Raw genomic sequence first — 20,330 nt, forward strand, 5'->3', positions numbered from 1 at the left:
ATGACAAAAAAAGATATTTAAAGTACAAAAATAATAATTGTGGAATTCACGCCCACATTGATCCCCCCTATTTGGACCAGAGAATGGTCTCTTCCGTGTTTTTCCCTACGCGGGAAAAACAGTGTTATGTCTCTATGCAGGAAAACATTTTTATACTGTTGTTCTTTTTTTCAGTGTTTTTAAACAAATATTTGGTCATTATTCGACGTGGTCGAAATTAAGTAGTGAGTTAAATTTAACAGTGTTAAATGTAATGTGAACAATATGTATGTATAATATGTTTTTCGATATTGATATATATAAAAATAAAGTTTTCAGAAGAGTCAGAACTCACTCTTTTAATTATATTTTTACATGTGTGGTATTACCGTCATTGGTGTTACTATAAAAAGAAGTAATTATTAAATGTATTTTTAGTTCAGTTTTTTTTTTGTGGATTTATACATTTTAAAAGTAAGTTATTGCTATTAAATAAATTTTATGGCCCAAACTCTACCTTCTTTGTCGAATGACCCAGAACATACATTCATTCATTTTCTATACAGCTTATCCTGTACATGGTTGCAGGAGGCCTGGAGCCACCCAAATTGTCTATAGTGTGTGAGTGTGTATGCATGTGTTCATACGACCTCCAAACCTGTATACAGAATAAAGCAGTACAGACGATGAGTGAGTGAGTTAATCTGTGATCGATATGTAGAAGTCAAATCACTAATATAAATAATAAAATCTATATGTTGTTAGTTTTTTAGCTGCTCCCATCAAAGGCGCCACATCGGACCATCTAATCCGCCCACAACTAAGTACAGATTTTCTGCTTGATGCCCTTCCTGATGCAATCCTCCCATTTTATCTGGACTTGGAACCAGCACTGCAGCCAATGGCTGGGGTTTATAAACCAGGGGCACTGGTGGCTCACTGGTAGGTGTTTCGCCCGCCATTCGAAAAGGCCGGGTTTCATTCCCAGCCAGCGCCTAAACAACAGCCACTGGATATGTGTATGGGTATGTGCGACCCAAATGTCTGCTGTGGCAACCCCTTGCCGGGAGCAGCCGAAAGACCAACAACATATATAAACCAGAAATCACGTTTGGCTTGTCACCAGTGTCTGTGGCTGGTGTCTGTGTATGTGTGTGTGTGTGTGTCACAGGCGTGTCACAGGCGTTACTCAAAAAAAATGTTGCAGGAGGCAGCGTGATTATCAATTTTTATGTCATTCTGTGAGGTAATCTTCATTTGATTACAGATCATCATTAAGTGGATGTGGATGTACGTGGATGACACTGCGGGTAACCTGTAGTAAATAAATAAGTTATATAATAAAGTTATATAAAACAGACATTAAATTTGATATGATAATAAAAAAACATATAAGTCTTAGCAGCTGCTTTAAACTCAGGAGCGGAGTTACAGTGCTGAATGTTAAGAGTGAGTTTGTTCCAGAGCACTGGCACTGCCCTAGAGAGCGCTCTAACACCCACTGGGTTAAGATTAAAGCCTGGTACTGGAAGGCCAGCCGAGGCAGATCCCATACAGTGGGATCAGTTCAGTTAGGTACACTGGAACAATGTTGTGTTAAGCTTTAAATGACAATAAAAATTGTGCAGCGTGCGTGTGCTTGTCTCTCTTTGGAGTTGACATCCCATCCAGGTTCTTCCTCACTTTGGGTTGCCTAGGACAAGCCTGAGTCGCGGAATACTCAGTACCACTCAGCATCTATTAAAAGTTCCACCACCGATAGATCTCACTCTCCTTTCACTGGCTTCCTTTAAAGCCGACTTTCCAGTCCAGTCTTTATCAAAAACAACATTTAATGCCTTTCCTGATCAATACCTCACCAAAATACTCTTTAACATTGCTTTCTACTCTCCCTAGTTTTTGGAGCTGTGCCACCATATCTAGTGTCTTCTTCATATATTTCCTGCTGGATCTAAATCTATATCAGGGTTTCTCTCAGATGTTTGCAGGTTTATAATAATAATAATAATAGTCATCATCATCATCATCATCCAATTTTAATTTTTAGGACCATGTGATTTCCTGCTTTGTGCTTGTCCAGCAGAGGGCGCAGACACGCACAGTGTTACTGCCCTTCCGAATAACAGTCGAAGAAGAAGAAGTGGGGCCAACATAATGGAGAAGGAAATCAACAACAAATCCCCAAATCGAGCGTAATAAATTCTACACACTGACCAGTAAATCATCCGTATCTACTCTGGAATAGAAGGGAAACCATGGCGTTTGTCACGGCTAACTGGAATCCGCTTGGGGAGAATTTTTACAGGTAACAGCACAACACAGGATGAAATCTCTCTCTGCTGCTCAAAGCAGGTTAATAAATGGTTAAAAAGCGACAGAATAGAGGTAATGAAATGTAATTTAAATTAGTTTTAACTAGGAGAGGAGTGTCTGAAAAGCAAATTGGTGACTTAATTTACAGCTAAATAACTGGGGATCATGCAGGGTCATGTGACAGGTCTGATGACGTCATGACCCATGTGATGTGAATGACTAGTAGAAAAATGATCAAATACCAAATATAAAACATCTTGTGGTTATCATGAAAAATATAATCATATTATATAGCATTCTGTTATCGGTATTTTATAATAAACAAGAAAGGAAGCATGGAAACTACTCTCTAAATGTGAGACGTTTTGGGTAAACCTTTGTATGTTTGTTATATTAGGTTTTTGTTTACTGTATTTTTAAATTAACTTACAGATAAAATACAGATAACATTTGTACAAAGCAGCAATTTTCTTTGCCACCGGCATCATCAACTTTTATGTTGTACTGGTAGCATGACACAGGTGTTCCCCACCGATGGCAAATGTAGGCAGTGTCTTAATTTCTTTAAAGCAATAGTCACAGCGTACTCAGCAGCGAACAAGGAAGGTAAAAGTGAGGGGTGCCAAAACATCCCCCCCCCACTTATAAATCATGCATAAACTCTGATTAACCACATTTCTTGGAAAGTTGAGTTGAATTTTACTTGCCACACGCAGGCCTGGTTACTGCCAGACAGGTTGAATCAAGAAATCACTTAAATAGAAACTGGTGAAGGATGCTAAAAGATCTGACATGTTGCCGTGATCTGAAGAAATTCAGGAACAGATGAGAAACAAAACAATTGATATGTATAAATCTGGCTTAGAATCACTTCAGCCTCAGATCAATGTTAATGATTCAACAATAAGAAAGTCAACCAGTGAGAAAATTGTCATCGGTGGGAGAGTTCAAGGCGAAAGCCACTGCAGACCAAAAAGAACTCAAAGGCTTTTGCTAAAGCTTTATTCCCAAGACTTTTGATAATTTTTTCTATTGACTGAGTAAGGTGTGCATCTTATTACAACTGATTTAACACAGCATACATCATACAGTAATACCAGCAGTCAAACATGGTGTTGGTTGTGTGATGATCTCGGGCTTTGCAGCTTCAGGACCAGGTTGACTTGCTATAATTGTTAGAAAAATGATTTTGCTTTCTACCAGAAAATCTTGAAGCTGTCTGTGACCTGATGCATAAATTGTGTATTTTCTTTTTTTCTTACACGAGTGTGTAATTGTAGCCCTTCCTTGTGTTCATTTGTTTTTACAGTAGTCTATTTATATACAAAGTCCCTATCTTGTTAAACTTGGTATTGGTAAAAATAAAAATAAAAGTTTTCCATGTTATTTATACATTTTGCTATTTAAATTTCTCTTTTTAAATGCAGAAATACACTATCTTTTTTTGTGTGTGTTTCTTACAACAAACAGGAAAATTGAGCTGTATGAGATGGGCTGGAATCTGAAGGATGGTCTCAGAGACTGTTTAATAGCCGCGGCTCCATACGGTGGCCCGATCGGTGAGGAATTTATTTATTTATTTATTATTTTTAATATACTGACCAGTCATTAATGCCTTTTGCGTTAACTCTCTTACTTGTCATTCTGTCTCAGCTCTCCTGAGGGAGCCACAGCGCCGCTCTCCTAGCACCCGACCCCAGTTAGAGATCTATTCTGCTTCTGGAGGGGCTCTCGCCAGCTTTCCGGTACACCCATGTGACAAATGAAGTGGTTTAAATTAAGATTTATTTTTCCCTTTAGAAGTATTCGTGATTAACGTGTTTGTCTTTGTGCAGTGGAAGAGTGGTGTGGTGAAACACCTGGGCTGGACGGTGTGTGATGATCTCCTCTGCATACAGGAAGATGGCACTGTTCTCATCTACGACCTCTTTGGGAGTTTCAAGAGACATTTCAGCATGGGCAACGTGAGAAGATCTGACACATGCACAGCACGTCTCACGCGTGTTAGAGTGTCAGGCAGTGTATTTAAAGTGTTATTTTTTAAAGGATAAATTAAAGATCGGGACATCACTCACGTCATGATTCTTTCTGGATCTAGGAGGTGGGACAGAGCCAGGTTGTCGAGGCTAAGGTCTTCCATTCGCCATACGGAACTGGAATTGCCATAGTAACAGGAGCATCCCGGTTTACCCTAGCAACAAATATTGATGATTTGAAGCTGAGGAGGTTACCTGAGGTACCAGGTGAGCCCCCCCCCTGTTTTACCATTCCTATTTTTCATTTTTTATTTAGTATGTGTCTATTTTTTGTCTTTGCATCGTTCTCGTTTATCGTTATACTCCAGGTCTCCAGGGGGCGCCATCCTGCTGGGCAGTGCTTACCCAGGACAGACAGAGTAAAGTGCTGGTGGCAAACGGTGCTGATCTTTTCATCCTGGACTACGGCACCTGTACCGCAGTGGTGAGGCGCTGCCACAAACAAACATACACACACATAAATTAATGTTATAATTACATTGACTTGTTTGTGTCTTTGTTTCAGACTCCTCCAGGCCTCTCTCCTCAGGCTAACAGTATAATACACATGTGTGTGTCATTCAGCTATAAGTACCTGGCGCTGTTTACTGACTCGGGTCATGTGTGGATGGGCTCCACCAACCTGAAGGTTTGTATTAAAGGTAGCAGAAAGCTGACTTACAGTTAATGTTTAACATAATGGATGAATAATGCTGTGCAAAAGTTTCATATTTTGCTTCCAAAGAGCCAGACTTTCTTGTATTTTAAATGTAGTCTTGAGGAATATTTCTGTAGGCTTCCTGAAGAACTCGCTTTCAATCCAGTCCCAGATGAAAGCAATGTTTTGTGGTGACCTCAGAATCATTCGAGCATAAAAAAAATCCCATCTAACTCAAGGCGTGGATCAGTGGGAAACGGGTGTAGATGATGACAGATGATCAGGCCGGTGATTATTATACTGGTGATGCTGAATGCTGAGCAGTATAGGGGAGTATTTCCCCTCTTGTAAATTCCCACTCACACACATTAGCTCATGCTTTTTAACACAGAGCTATCCGCCATGTAACACATACAAAGATTCACAAATGATTACGATTGGCAGTGTCAGTAGTGTCATGTCGTCTCTTCCATCTAGACAGAATGTCAGAATTTGTTTCGTTGACCTCAGTGCATGTTTTTTACCTCTACCTGTTTTTTGTCTTTGTGTTTAAGAAACTCACTTAATGTTTGTTTGCAGGAGAAACTAAGCGAAGTTGAGACCAAAGTCAGAAATCCACCCAGGCAGATGGCATGGTAGGTGCACCACCATGGCTTATCATACAGCCTGTTTACCTGAACATGTCCGGCAGTCAGAGGAAACACTTTAGATGTCACTGGCGAAATTCTGACAAGCAAATGAATATGATTTTTGTTGACCTAAAAATAGGGATCTATAACATCAGTCAGCTTACTAAATAAATTTTAAAGATATTTAACAGTTTGATCAAGCTGTAGACTTCATAACATTAGAAACTAATTTTTTTTTTTATCACATTTCAGTTTTCAAAATATTCAGCATGTTTTCACTGTAAGAAGATTTTAAAAATGCTTGTCTTTCTTTACCTGTAGCTAAGGTGCATTCAAATCATATTTTTTATATTAGAGTGTACAATATATACATCGTCTGGCCCCCCAAAAAATTATTTTTTAGTACATTCAGGTCATCAGCCACATAACGTTGCTGGGTCTAGACCTGAGCCCCTGAAGCAACCCCAGATCATAACACTGCCGTGTACAGTAGACTATACATGATGCATCATGTGCTTCCCTTCTTCCCCTGACACGCCCATCGCTCTGGAATAAGTTCAGTCAGTCTAAACTTATCGGACCACTTTTTTCCATCACTCCAAAGTCCAATCTTGAACCTCCCTAGCAAGCTGAAGCCTTTGTTTTGATGAGTCTCACTAACAAGTGGTTTTCTTTTGGCCTCACAGCTGTTTAGTCCCAGTGGTGTGAGTTCTCATGACATTGTGCGTGTATGAAATGCTCACTGTTAAAAAAAAAAAAAAAAAGCTTGTATCCTTCCTTTTGAGGTTTTAACCCAGTTTCAGCTATTTTAAATCTCCTTAGTTGTTTTTCTTGCATGATGCAACTTAATCAGTTGACCGTTCTGAAATTGCGAAGTTTTTTGGCCAGGCAGTGTACACTGCGAATTTTAGATTTTTTTGTTTAAGTCAGCATATGAAGTGTTTTTCTCACCACATCTAATATAGTGTGAGGTACTCTGGAGCCCTTTTTCATCTTCCTTTCCTTTCTCTGTAGGTGTCGCCGGCCTAAAAGTCAGCAGGCCTCCGTGGTGATCATGTGGGATCGGTACCTGCTTGTAGTAGGATTGTGTAAAGACACCATCCCGTACCACCTCGAGGACGACTCCGTACTAGTCCCGGAGCTGGACGGCGTTCGGATTATCAACGCCATGAATCATGAACTGTTGCAGGAGGTGCCAGGTTAGAAAAACATACACACTTTTGCTTGAAACACACATTTCTATAGACATATAAAATGACACACAGACATATTTTGTGTTGTTTCTTAGCTGCCTGTGAGGAAATCTTTAAGATTGCCTCTATGGCTCCCGGAGCTCTGCTGCTGGAGGCTCACAAAGAATACGAGGTGAGAATATTGAATATTGATATTTCATCAATAGAGATGACAAGTATTATAGATGATCATCTTGTTTTAGAGGTAATATGTAATATCAGATCGTGTGTGTGTGTGTGTGTGTTTGTGTGTGTAGAAAGAGAGCCAGAAGGCAGATGAGTATCTGAGAGAGATTAAGGATGAGAATCTGTTAGGGGAGGCGGTGAGGCAGTGTGTGGAGGCAGCAGGACACGAGCACGAGGCAGAGACGCAGAAAACACTCCTGAGGGTGAGTAAGCCTTGTACAGTGGGGCAAAAAAGTATTTAGTCAGCCACCAATTCTGCAAGGTCTCCCACTTAAAAAGATGAGGAGAGGCCTGTGATTTTCATCATAGGCATACCTCAACTGTGAGAGAGAAAATAAGAAAAAGAAATCACATTGTAGGATTTTTTACGAATTTATTGGTAAATTCCTTGGTAAAATAAGTATTTGGTCACCTACAAACAAGCAAGATTTCTGGCTCTCACAGACCTGTAGCTACTTCTTTAAGAGTTTCCTCTGTTCTCCACTCATTACTTGTATTAATGGCATCTGTTACCAGTATAAAAGACACCTGTCAGTCTCACTCCAAACTCCACTATGGCCAAGACCAAAGAGCTGTCAAAGGACACCAGAAACAAAATTGTAGATCTGCACCAGGCTGAGAAGACTGTCTGCAATAGGTAAGCAGCTTGGTGTGAAGAAATCAACTTTGAGAGCAATTATTAGAAAATGGAAGACGTACAAGACCACTGATCATCTCCCTCGATCTGGGGCTCCACGCAAGATCTCACTCTAAGCTGCTTTGCGGCAATGAAAATTGCTAAAAGCGCTATACAAATAAAATTGAATTGAATTGAACTCTATGAGGTCAAAAAGATCACAAGAACTGTGAGCACAAATCCCAGAACCACACGGGGGGGACCTAGTGAATGACCTAGTGGGTCCAAAGTAACAAAAGCTACCATCAGTAACACACTGCGCCACCAGGAACTCAAATCCTGCAGTGCCAGACGTGTCCCCCTCCTTAAGACAGTACATGTCCAGGCCCGTCTGAAGTTTGCTAGAGAGCATTTGGATGATGCAGAAGAGGATTGGGAGAATGTCATGTGGTCAGATGAAACCAAAATAGAACTTCATGTTGGGGGGAGAAAGAATGCTGAGTTGCATCCAAAGAACACCATACCTACTGCGAAGCATGGGGGTGAAAACATCATGCTCTGGGGCTGTTTTTCTGCAAAGGGACCAGGACAACTGATCCGTGTAAAGGAAAGAATAAATGGGGCCATGTATTGTGGGATTTTAAGTGAAAACCTCCTTCCATCAGCAAGGGTATTGAAGATAAGACATGGCTGGGTCTTTCAGCATGACAATGATCCCAAACACACCAGCCGGGCAACAAGTTCGTAAAAAGGATTTTAAGGTCCTGGAGTGGCCTAGCCAGTCTGCAGATCTCAACTCCATAGAAAATCTTTGAAGGGAGTTGAAAGTCTGTGCTGCCCAGCGACAGCCCCAAAACATCACTGCTCTAGAGGAGATCTGCATGGAGGAATGGGAACAAAATACCAGCAACAGTGTGTGAAAACCTTGTGAAGACTTAAAGAAAATGTTTGACCTGTCATTGCCAACCAAACGTATAAAACAAAGTATTGAGATGAAATTTTGTTAGTGACCAAATACTTATTTTCCACCATAATTTGTCTCTCACAGTTGAGGTTACCTATTATGAAAATTACAGGCCTCTCTCATCTTTTTAAGTAGAAGAACTTGCACAATTGGTGGCTGACTAAATCCTTTTTTTAACAAAACTCAAGACTATATTATTGATCTCTTTATGAACATATTTTTTCATGAGATCTATCTATTTATGAACATATTTTATTCTTTAGTGATATTATTGGAACATTAACAGGAAAAAGATTTAACAATCAACAGTGCTCGTTACAGTGAGGTACAAGGGCGTCGTGATCTTGCATGACGATGCACGTCAGCACACTTCTGCCCACGCTGTCGACACTTTATTTCAAGGTGTTAAAGCGTCCTCCCTATAGTCCTGATCTTGCTCTATCTATCTGTTACCTGTTCGGTAGCCCTACGAGGATGAAGAGTCACTTCTGATGAAGAAGTGAAGACAGCGATGCGTTTGTGGTTGTAGCTCAGCCAAAAACATGTTTAATGAGGAAACACGGAAGCGTGTTGATAAAGTGTATTGAAAAATCAAGGAGATTATGTCGAAATAATGATGCATTTGTCTTTCCAAAAGGTTAATTAAAATACATTCTGCAACCGGATAGTTTTTGACTTGGTAAAAGTAATTAATTTTGGCAGGAACTGACCTATCTCAAGGTAGATTTTTCCCCATTACCTTTTATTTAATAGACTATTTTTCCTCCTTCTTTCTACAGGCAGCCTCTTTTGGAAAGTGTTTTCTGAGCAATTTTTCTCCCGAGCCGTTCGTCACCATGTGTCGAGACCTGCGGGTGTTAAATGCAGTGAGAGATTACACCGTGGGAATTCCTCTCACACACACTCAGTTCAAACAGATGACCGTCCAAGTGCTCACAGACCGGTGAGAAAAAAAACCTGCCACTGTGTTAGCTATTGCCAACGTACTATTATTATCATTATTATTAAAGCTTTGTTACACTAGCATAAAGTTTCAAGGTCAGTAAGAGGGAAAAATGGGCAAATGTGTTCAGAATGTACAAATAAAAGAATATAAAACTCAGTTATTTGACTGTGTATGTATCTTACAGCACAGTGAAATCCCATATCCTAGCTGAGGTCAGAGTGCAGGGTTAGCGCCCCTGAAGCAGATAGGGTTAAGGGCATTGCTCAAGGGCTCAACAGTGGAGGTCTGATGGTGCTGAGGCTGGAACCTTCCGATCAGTAACCCACAGCCTTAGCTGATTGAACCACCCCTACCCTATAGGTAATAAGCAGGAAGTATTAGGGATATTATAATATTAATCGTGATACCTAAACATCCTGATTCGATTTCTTTTCCAGGTTTAATCAATAATCTTAGCAAATCATTCTCTACAGGATTCTGTCCTGCCTGCCAATATGTGAACACTTTAGAGTGCGCCACCTGCAGGATTATAGAGAACCTGCAAAATGTAATACCTCAAATGCCAACATATCGAAAAGATACACACACACACACACACACACACTTAAAATGGAGAAAGAGTAGATATGATAAGTGGTGATTAAAACCTAAAGGCAACACAGGAACTCACCTTTGAGGTTTAGAGTAGTATGATAACCACGTGTATATTTAATTTCTCTCTTCTCTTTTTCGTGTTCTTTCCTTTTTAGACTAGTTTATCGCAAGTTATATCCATTGGCCATCGAGATCTGCCGCTATCTGAAAACTCCCGAGTACCAGGGTGTGAGTCGAGTGCTGAAACACTGGGCCTGCTGCAAGGTACGGACGGTGCTAAGGGGCTGTGGAGGGGTGGCTGTGACTCCGCCCGCCTCGCCCATCCCAAACAAGTTTTTTAGTTCTTGTAACTGTTCTGGATTAGTGTACTGGTTTTCACCACTTATGAAAGTGATCGATGGTGTGTGTGTGTGTGTGTGTGTGTGTGTGTGTGTGTGTGTGTGTGTGTGTGTGTGTGTAGGTGCAGCAAAAAGACGAGGCTGATGAAGTCATTGCCAGGACCATCAGTTTAAAGCTGGGTGATGCTGCTGGAATCTCCTACTCCGAGATCGCCAATAAAGCCTACGAGTGCGGGCGCACTGAACTCGCTATAAAGGTCTGCGCGTTTTGACGTCTATTTACGCATATGGTATAGTTTTGCTTTTTTCATCCTTCGTTTAAATTTCTCTCTTTTTTCTTTGTCAGCTGCTGGAGTTTGAGCCTCGCTCTGGTGAACAGGTTCCTCTGCTGCTGAGGATGAAGAGGAGCCAGTTAGCACTTAGTAAAGCAATCGAGAGTGGAGATACAGACCTCGGTATATACTGTACAAATCCACACACACTCAATATTAAACACTTTGAATAGTAATTCCATTAGTTTTCCTTGTCAAGGAAGTTTTTTTTGATAAAACAGTGTTTCTGCTGTGTGTGTGTGTGTGTGTGTGTGTGTGTGTGTGTGTGAGTGAAATCGTCCCACACATTAACCCCCTGAAATAAGAGGGGAGGGAGGGCTACTATGTAAGACGAGAGGAGGGAGGGGGGGGGGGGGAGTTATTCCTCATTTCGTTTGACTTTCGCTTCGTACACACGCACACTAATGGAAATATCTGTCTGGATTTATTTTAACTTTTTTAAATGGTAAATAAGGTAAAGTGCAGGTTATTTTCTTTTATTTTTACTTTATAATTTGTATTAATTATTTTTGGATATTAATTTTTTTGGGTTATGGAACAAATAATCTGAGTTTTCATTATTTCTTAAGGGGGAAATTTACTTTGATAAATGAGTGTTTTGATATACAAGCACGCTTCCAGAACAAAATTATGCTCGCAATCCAAGCTTTTACTGTAATAGGTCTAGACAAATCCTATCCAGGAAATAGGTTTAATAATAAAATGATTACAAAAAGTGCTTAATGGTTAGCACTGTCAACTCGCACCTCCAGGGTCCAGGTTCGACTCCCGCCTCAGGTCTTTGTGTGTGTGGAGTTTGCATGTTCTCCCTGTTTCTGGTGGGTTTCCTCCCACAATCCAAAGACATGCACATTAGATTAATTGGTGTTCCCAAATTGTCTGTAGTGTGTGTGTGTGTGTGTGTGTGTGCATGTGTGTACCGTGATGGAAGGGCACACTGTCCAGGGTCTACCCCTCCTCATGCCCAAGGTTTTCTAGGATAGGCTCCAGGCTTCTTTGCGCCCTGTACAAAATAAGTGATATAGAAGATGAATAAATGGATAAATAAAAAAAATGTGCTGTTGTTTAAGGAAAAGTAACAAAAGTCACCGTTTATTTAGTTAGCATTTATGGAAGGAGTCTCCAGTGTCAGTGCTCTCTATTAGCTGGGGGGTTAAGCTGTTTAAGCTGTCTCATGGTGGCTTTTTTGTTGTTGTTGTCTTGTTACTTGCGAGAACAACAGCTGTGCGTTCGCGGCTGCTATAATCTTAATTAACATCGATTCATCATATTAAAGCCCTGAATTCTCTCCTTCTTTGACAGTGTATACGGTGGTGACGTACCTGAAGAATGAGATGAACAGGGGAGACTTCTTCATGACTCTCAGGAACCAGCCTGTAGCCCTTAGCCTCTATAGACAGGTACAGTACCAGACACTTCAGCGCATGTTAGCATTTAACTCCGTGTGGATTTGTGGATTCCACTTCCTTGTGTGTGTGTGTGTGTTTCAGTTCTGTAAGCATCAAGAACAGGATACGCTGAAGGATCTGTTTAATCAAGATGACGATCACCAGGAACTGGGAAATTTCTACGTGAAAGCCAGTTACAAGGAGAAGGTAGGATCTGAAGCGAGTATAAAGTAGATTGTCAGTTTCATTGTGATCTCATTAACACGGCGCACTGTCTGCACGTTCCGTATGTGGCAGAGGCTGGAGGCTCAACTGTCTTTATTACAAAGTGCAATGGATGAGTACAACAAAGCCAAGAACGAATTCGCTGCCAAGGTAAGTCAGCGTACAAGCAGACTCGCTCTAATGTGTCTACATCACCTGGAATTTGCGGATGGATGATCCTTCACAGAAATCTTACATTTATGGTCGTATACTTGGCCTCGGTCTCTTTCCTTTAGGCCACGGAGGAGGAGATGCGTCTGTTGCGTTTCCAGAGGAAGCTGGAGGAGGATAAAGGCGAGTGCCTCATGGGTTTCTCCCTGCACGACACTCTGAGCACACTGCTGTCTCTGGGGATGCACAAAGTCGCAGAGCAGCTCTACAAGGAATTCAGAGTGCCTGATAAGAGGTATGTGTCTGTATGCCACGGTGGTCATGAAAATTACGCGCATACACCATGACGCTCTCTCGACTTTTAGTAGTTTTGTGAGTGAGTGAGTGAGTGAGAGAGTGAGAGCGTGAGTGCTTGTCTGTCTGGGTCTGATGTAGTTCTGTGTAAGTTCACATTCGTGTTAATTCCTCACAGATACTGGTGGCTGAAGCTGACTGCACTGGCTGATAAAGCAGACTGGGAGGAGCTTGAGAAGTTTGCCAAAAGCAAGAAGTCCCCCATTGGCTACATGGTAAAAAGAGACGCAGACTTTGAGATCCATGTGACTCGTATAAACACTGCTCCGTGAACATTAGCTGAACTCTGTGCTCAATTGCAGCCCTTCGTTGAAGCCTGCGTGAAACGAAACAACAAATTCGAGGCCAAAAAATACGTGTCTAAAGTCACACCGGAGCAGAAGGTCAAAGCCCACCTGGCAGTAGGGTAAGGTTTTTTTTTTTTTTACCCCTGAAGTGTTTCATTTATTCATTATTATTTTTTTAATATCAAGGTATTTTATATATTCATCCCTTTCTCTGGCAGTGATTTGGAGGGGGCAGCAGATGCAGCTATTGAAAGGAGGAACGATGGAGAGATCAGCACTGTCCTGTCTCGCTGTTCCCCCGCCACAGACCGTGCCCTGGTAGAGCGACTTAACCGCGCCAAGGCCACTGCCACCAAAAAGTGAACCAGAACATCACATAGTGATCAGATCAGTGCTGATCAGCTTCAGAGAGCTGAGTTTGTAAAATGAAGTTTCTTCAGAAAACACACTCTGTGGATTAAAATAGTAAAAGAACATGTCAAGCTGGTTTCATTCCAGCTATTATTTAAAAGAAAAGTTACTAAGACTGCAGTTACTTTATACGTGCTGTACTTGCTGCAATTGTGATTTAATGCTCAGCTTTTTTAGTGTGCACATGACATTGCTGTACTCTTTTATGTTTGTTTATAACTTGCAATGAAATAAACTGCTTAATTAAACTGTAACCATGATTAGTCGTTGTTTTGTCAGAGATCAGAAGCTACAAATCTCAGAATAGTCCATTTTTCTTTTAAAAGAGTCATAGCTTGATTTAAAGAAGTTCGGTTTCCTCTGGTCCATCGGTGTCTTCTGGAATATATGTCTGTGCAGTTCAAGGACTTTTGAGGACAACTCTGTTCTCACCATATCTGTGCCTGAGCCAGGTATTGATGTTAAAGCCACGAAAGGGAAAAGTCAACTAAATATTAAGAATGTATTAATAGATAAACCGTGGCAAGTTCCACCTTGGGTCTGTGTGTGCCGAGACTTTGCGTGGTTTACTCCCACAGTCCAAAAACATGCTGATTGGCATTTACAAGTTCCCTGTAGTGTGTGAGTGTGTGTGTGTGTGTGTGTGTGTGCTTGTGTGCTCAGTGATTGATTGGCACACTGTCCAGAGTGTATCCCTGACCTCCTGTGACCCTGTACAGGATAAATGATAGAGAGGGTAAGTGAGAGTTAGTGTGTGATAGGCTCAGTGGGGGGCTCAGTGAGGGGTTTCTCGTCTGCCATGCGAAAGACAGAATTATGGAATAAACTGTAAAATGGCATTGGAGCGCATATTTACTGTGTCATAGTTGTTCATCATCCATCATCATCGTCACACTTTCCCTATATCTTATATATATATATATATATATATATATATATATATAAGAAGTTATATCTTTAAGCATATCTATGTATAAGCGTATATATATATATATATATATATATATATATATATGGCTCAGTGGTAGGTTTCTTATCTGCCATACGGAAGGCCCGGGTTTAATTCCCACCCAATGCACAAACCCCAAACACTGGATACAGTGACGGTCCCAATGGGAGGGTTGCATCAGGAAGGGCATCCGGCATAAAAAAAAGCGAAAAAAAAAACTTTGCTAAGTTGTGTGCAGATCAGATAGTCCGCTGTGGCGACGCCTTGACTGGACAACAAAACTTGTTAAAGCATGCAAGAAATCTTTTTTGTTTACTTTATTTTTTGTTATTTGCTTTGTCTCAATGATGAGAAATTAATATACTACCACATCTAAATACACCAGTTCTGCTGCCACACTGCCCTGGGACGGACTGGTACGGGATCTACTGGTTTGTGGCTGCTTTTCCCCACAGTGTTCGCAGGCCACAAACCCTGCCCATGATGCGTGATGCAAAAATGTCCCTGAAGATGAATTAATGAATGAAGGAGTTTTTCCACACTAATAAAATGAAGCAAGAATCCCAAGGACCTGAACCCAACACTAGTTTTTAATCCCTCGGTCTTAAAATCGCCAATACTTTATGAACGCTGCTGTTTGTCCGAGCTGCCGATAGAGGGCGATAGAGGGTCTCACCTCACCGCCTTGTCACGAGTCCAGGCGCAGGACGAAGTTTACCAGCTGCACAGCCACAGAAACAAACCTGAGAGCGAGCGGGGGGACACGGGGACACGGGGACATCGTGAAAGCGACTGGACAATCAGGTGCACACTTTTAAAGCTAATGAAAAACTAATAGCGCGCGTAAATGTATATGTATGAAAAACTTGTTTGACGTATGCGTTGGTGAAAGCAAACAGTCACGTGACCAGAGTTCTTTTTTTTTTTTTCTTTTTAGCTTTTTGTTGCATTTATAAATAATGTTTAGTTTCTTAGCAAATGGTTCATGCACAAAACAAAACAAGCCTTTCTTTCCTCCCTCCCATTTTCTCTTTGTTCTTTTGTACCTTTTTATTTTCTGTTTTTTCTTTCCCTGTGTTTTTACTCTGTAAATAAACTTTACTGTAAACTTTACAGTATGACTGTGGCATATGACAGCAGTACTGTACACTTTACAATAAACAGCTACAAAACTATTATAACATCTTACATACTGTAATATAAGGTGGGGCGGTGGTGTTTTATTGGTTAGCGCTGTCGCCTCGCGTCTCAAGGGTCGAGGGTTCGATTCTGGTCAGTGAGTTTTCCTGTTCTCCCTGTGTGTGGAGGGTTTCCTCTGTGTATTTTTACCATTTTTTATAGATCATCTCTGTTCAATCACTTCCACTCGTTTAGAGAGGCTATGGGGAGCGTCAAAGTCGAGTGTGTGGTGAAGGAGCCGAGTGAGATCGGAGAAGGTCCAGTCTGGGAGGAGAAAGATGCCACTCTACTGTATGTCGACATCTATGGCCCGAAGATCAGCAGGTGGAACTCGCTGACCAATCAGATTGACAGCATGAAGACAGGTGAGCCAACCAGTTATCACATCTACTTTGACTTAAAAACATGTACAGATACATCAAAAATTAAGTAATTGTTACTGATTAGTGAGTCCGGTTATTATCATTGACTTGACAATGAAACAAAAAATTCTGATGCAAATTATATAAAATTTGTAGAGAAATAAACATCTCTAATGGTTGTAAACAAGGTGAGAATAAAAAGATTACCATTTCCTGTTTCCACCCATCCAACCCTGTTTCCACCCATATTCACAAAGCCCCGCCCTCAAAACTTACCATGGTTTAACTAGAGTTAGTTTAAGAACTGTCCATGAGTTCACGTTTAATCTCATTCTGAGATGAAGATGTCAAGTTACAGCTTTATAAGCTTAATAATTTATGAGGCGGTGAGAGTGCGTTGGGGGGCGTGTCTGTAAAACGAGTGATCCAAATCAGAAATGTAAAATATTGACAATTTAATTGACACTTTTTACTTTCATTTAATTTACTTGTATGACAAAAATGATTCGTACTGTATGCCGAGGCAAATTTCTTGCTAAATTTCAGCTCGTAAGGTGAAAATTCTTAAGGCAGGGTATTTTTATGCTGCGGTACCTCTGTAACACGTTTAATTTTGTCTTCATTTTATGCTTATTGTCACAGAGACGTACGTGGGCTGTGTGGTTCCGCGGAGGTCAGGAGGCTACGTAATGGGAGAGGGAACACGCTTCGCTGCTATAGACTGGGAGAAGCGCGCCTTAACGACGATCGCTAACGTGGACACGGAAAAGAGCAACACCCGCTTCAACGATGGGAAGGTGGATCCAGCTGGCAGGTTTTTCGCAGGTATGGGATGGTCTCGCCTTTCTGTACTAGAGTAAACAAAAAATAAAGCTTACTGCCTATATCATCTGCTTAAAGCGTCTTGGTGAATGAATGCAAAGGAACTGGTTTGATATGATTGTTTTTCAAAATATGTCTATGCAACTTTTTTTTTTTTGTTGCTTTTATGAGTGAGCAATGGAAATTTCCAATAGCAGTTGTTGTAAAATAAAACCCTGCTTTATATGTATATATATATAGCATGTGATTTGTGCCCGATATAGTATTTATACATGAAAATTTACCACACGTATAAGGGTTCTGTTGAAAGAACGTTTAAGTACCATACCCTTTTCACATACTCGAATAAGTGCACCATGTCACATTTCAGATCATACAATAAACTATTATTCTATCCTCTTAACACAAGTACATGTTGCCCCTTAGTGAACTCCAAATTACACCGTAAACACCCCATGCTCATCGCTATCATACACTTAATATAAAGTGTACTCCACCATGCTGTTTGTTCAATCCCGCACTAAATTAAGTGCACACTCCTCTCCGTTTCTCAGGCACCATGGCGATCGAGGTGCGTCCGGCTGAGCTGGAGAGAAAACAGGGCTCGCTGTACAGTCTGCACCCTGATCACTCCGTCGTCACACACTTCGATCAGGTGGATCTCTCTAACGGGTTGGACTGGTCTCCGGATCATCGCTTTTTCTACTATGTAGACAGTCTGACCTGTATGGTGGAGGCTTTTGATTATGATTTACACACTGGAGGATTGGGTGAGGATTATTATTTTTATCTGTCTGTCTGTCTGAAATATACAGTTGTTTTTAGGATTTTTCTACAGAAAATCACGTAATTGCTCATTTCATACTAGATAGAGCCATAAACTATATTCCAATAGCGTTCAAGTCAACCTGCGACTTGTGCTTGAAGCTGTAAAACCGATTGACATTTACCCGATTGAAGCTCGGTATGGTGATGAGACTCTTAGCTGCAGTAAAACATGTGAACGGTGCAAACGTTTTTAAATAAGGCTGTAGTTTCGTGGATGCCCGGCTGTGGTGGCTCAGAGCTCACTGCAGCCGATCCCATGAACATTCAGCAAGTGGAACGCCTGCTATTTAAAAATCGACGGATAACTTGGCACCATCTTGCAGAAGGGACATCTCTGTGGGAACTGTACACACAATCATTCACCGACACCACTTGCACGTTAGAGGAACTTCGACTAGGAGTCACTGTCACATCCCCCGCACAATCCTGACCTTACTTCGAGCCATTTCCACATGTCTGGGCCATTAAAAGAGTTCCTGGGAGGCCGGCGTTTCAGACACGAAGCAGGCAGTCTAATCATGGCTCTGGGGTACTGAGAAAACTTTCTGCCTTGATGGTATCCAAGCACTAGTGAAACACTGGGATAAGTGCATCAGTGTAGCAGAGGATTATGTAGAGAAATAAAAGGATTTTTTTTTCTTACTCTTATAACTGTGCTCTGAAATTCTGTACAATCAAATGTCCCGGTTTGACCTGAACGCCCCTCATACATCTGTACCTTTTTCCCCCTTAATACGTATGTTTTCCAGGATTTTTACATCAGCAATCGAAATAAACTAAAAATTTTTTTCATGCCGATTCTTTCAGAAATTCATACCAAACTTTCAAAAACATTAAATTGTGTAAATGTGTGTATGTGTTTTTGTCCTAAGCTAATCGCAGAATGGTGTACAGGCTTGAGAAAGATGAAGGGATACCTGATGGCATGTGCATTGACGCGGAAGGTAAAATATGGCTGGCCTGCTACAACGGAGGACGAGTGCTCCGCATCGACCCTCACACAGGTACACATTTTTACCAGTAATTACATTTTTGTTAAGATAGACTACAAATTTTCTGGGGACTTTTCAAATATGTTCTTGGTTTTAGGGAACAGGCTGCAGACAGTGAAGCTGCCTGTCGCTAAAGTCACCTCGTGCTGTTTCGGAGGGAAAGACTACACCGATCTATACGTCACCTCTGCTTATAAAGGCATGGACAAGGAAGCGCTCGCCAGAGAATCCCAAGCTGGCTGCATTTTTAGGGTATGAGTTTTCCTCCTGTGATATAAATTTGATGGCCAGGCGATTTTTCAGTTCATATATGACTTTTTTTTAATATTAATCTTAAATTAATATAGTTTTATAATTGACAGATTTATTCCTAATAATTGATGATTTTTCTTTTTTTTTTTCTGAGTTCCAGTTTCATTCCAGTTTCTCAATAATGACATGTTGTGTTTTGTTTTCTTTAGGTCACTGGTTTAGGAGTAAAGGGAATTCCTCCGTATTCGTTCTCCGGCTGAAACTCCAGAGCACTTTGGATTTAGTGAATTACACTAAAGCGCTATACTAATTATGTTCTTCAAAACTGACATCTGATCTAATAATCATCTGAATTAAGCATCTTTTTGTCTCCCTAGAACATTACATCCATGTCAACACATTTCAGTTAGTATTTTAAAAGGGAATTAAAGCCTTAGTGACTGAATTAGTTGGCAAAATTCTGGAGATAAACTTGCAAATAATAAAAATAGTAACAGGATAATAATAATTAGTCTATATAATAATAACTATTATTATTTTGATTAAAAAAAATAAAAATTACTTTATAAAGTAATCTGAAATTATGGATATTTAAATGAGATCCAAAATGTTTACCCCCATAAACCTGTAGTAACAAAACATAATAATGTTGTCTTGTTTTACATTTATATTCGCTTAAATATTGTTAGTAAGATGTTCAGTCAGCTGTACCAGTCAGTGCTCTCATATACATTGAGTCAGACTCATTCAGCATTAGGGGTTCAGGGGGATGGTGTGAAGAAACCGGAAAACCCAGAGAAAACCACAGAGACAAGGAGAAACTGTACAGACAGTACCTCGAGCTCAGGAACGAGCCCAGGATCCTGGAGCCATGAGACTGCCACACTACTGTACTTGCAGGTCCACCATACTGCCTCATTTTTGTTATTAATTATTTTAATGTTGATGTATTATTGTTTTTTTTTTGTTTATGTTATATTACAGATGAAGTTATGTATTGACCTTAGTCATTGTTGATTAATTTGTGAAATCATGTTTGTTAAAGAAGCAAGTAAATACAACATTTTAAGTCTCCGTTCACTAATTTAGATTAAACAGAACTTCTGTTGCACAGGCAGGTAATTCCCTTACAGTGTGTTCCTTACTGACTACGGCAAAAGCGGGTACAGCAGACCTAGTTCATAGCTAAAGAAACCCAGGATCAGACTGCAGAGTGTCTACAGCGACGCCGCATACGACAGGCAGAAGTAAGGGCAGCTGAAACATTTGAACAGCGTGAGGAGCAGCAGCGAGTTGACCACACACTCCTTTCGCAGTTAATGTTAGCAC

The 20,330-nt window shown here is 40.7% G+C and overlaps 2 protein-coding genes across 2 annotated transcripts; both read left to right on the forward strand.

Moving 5' to 3' along the window:
- The first annotated feature begins 2,084 nt into the window (after positions 1-2,084).
- vps16 (VPS16 core subunit of CORVET and HOPS complexes) lies at positions 2,085-13,871 on the forward strand. The gene is made up of 22 exons (XM_053497649.1): positions 2,085-2,284; positions 3,763-3,851; positions 3,946-4,037; positions 4,128-4,256; positions 4,391-4,535; positions 4,637-4,752; positions 4,834-4,956; positions 5,545-5,600; positions 6,609-6,793; positions 6,883-6,959; positions 7,084-7,215; positions 9,372-9,535; positions 10,288-10,396; positions 10,593-10,727; positions 10,817-10,925; positions 12,105-12,202; positions 12,293-12,397; positions 12,488-12,565; positions 12,691-12,860; positions 13,038-13,134; positions 13,222-13,325; positions 13,425-13,871. The coding sequence occupies exons 1-22, from the start codon at positions 2,235-2,237 to the stop codon at positions 13,567-13,569; spliced, it is 2,508 nt and encodes an 835-aa protein (XP_053353624.1). The 5' UTR covers positions 2,085-2,234; the 3' UTR covers positions 13,570-13,871.
- Positions 13,872-15,261: 1,390 nt separating this feature from the next.
- On the forward strand, positions 15,262-20,000 carry rgn (regucalcin). The gene is made up of 7 exons (XM_053497782.1): positions 15,262-15,370; positions 15,941-16,110; positions 16,750-16,932; positions 17,484-17,699; positions 18,630-18,761; positions 18,847-19,001; positions 19,211-20,000. The coding sequence occupies exons 2-7, from the start codon at positions 15,948-15,950 to the stop codon at positions 19,259-19,261; spliced, it is 900 nt and encodes a 299-aa protein (XP_053353757.1). The 5' UTR covers positions 15,262-15,370; positions 15,941-15,947; the 3' UTR covers positions 19,262-20,000.
- Positions 20,001-20,330: the final 330 nt, after the last annotated feature.

Source organism: Clarias gariepinus, chromosome 6 (assembly GCF_024256425.1).
Source record: "Clarias gariepinus isolate MV-2021 ecotype Netherlands chromosome 6, CGAR_prim_01v2, whole genome shotgun sequence".
Lineage (NCBI taxonomy): Eukaryota > Metazoa > Chordata > Actinopteri > Siluriformes > Clariidae > Clarias > Clarias gariepinus.

Excerpts from the sequence above, each read along its gene's own strand:
- vps16 (XM_053497649.1), top strand. The coding sequence starts at position 2,235 with ATGGCGTTTGTCACGGCTAACTGGAATCCGCTTGGGGAGAATTTTTAC. Across the intron at positions 5,601-6,608 it reads CCACCCAGGCAGATGGCATG|GTGTCGCCGGCCTAAAAGTC; the intron begins GTAGGTGCACCA and ends CTTTCTCTGTAG. Across the intron at positions 12,566-12,690 it reads AGAACGAATTCGCTGCCAAG|GCCACGGAGGAGGAGATGCG; the intron begins GTAAGTCAGCGT and ends TCTTTCCTTTAG.
- rgn (XM_053497782.1), top strand. The coding sequence starts at position 15,948 with ATGGGGAGCGTCAAAGTCGAGTGTGTGGTGAAGGAGCCGAGTGAGATC. Across the intron at positions 16,111-16,749 it reads GATTGACAGCATGAAGACAG|AGACGTACGTGGGCTGTGTG; the intron begins GTGAGCCAACCA and ends TTATTGTCACAG. Across the intron at positions 18,762-18,846 it reads CCGCATCGACCCTCACACAG|GGAACAGGCTGCAGACAGTG; the intron begins GTACACATTTTT and ends TCTTGGTTTTAG.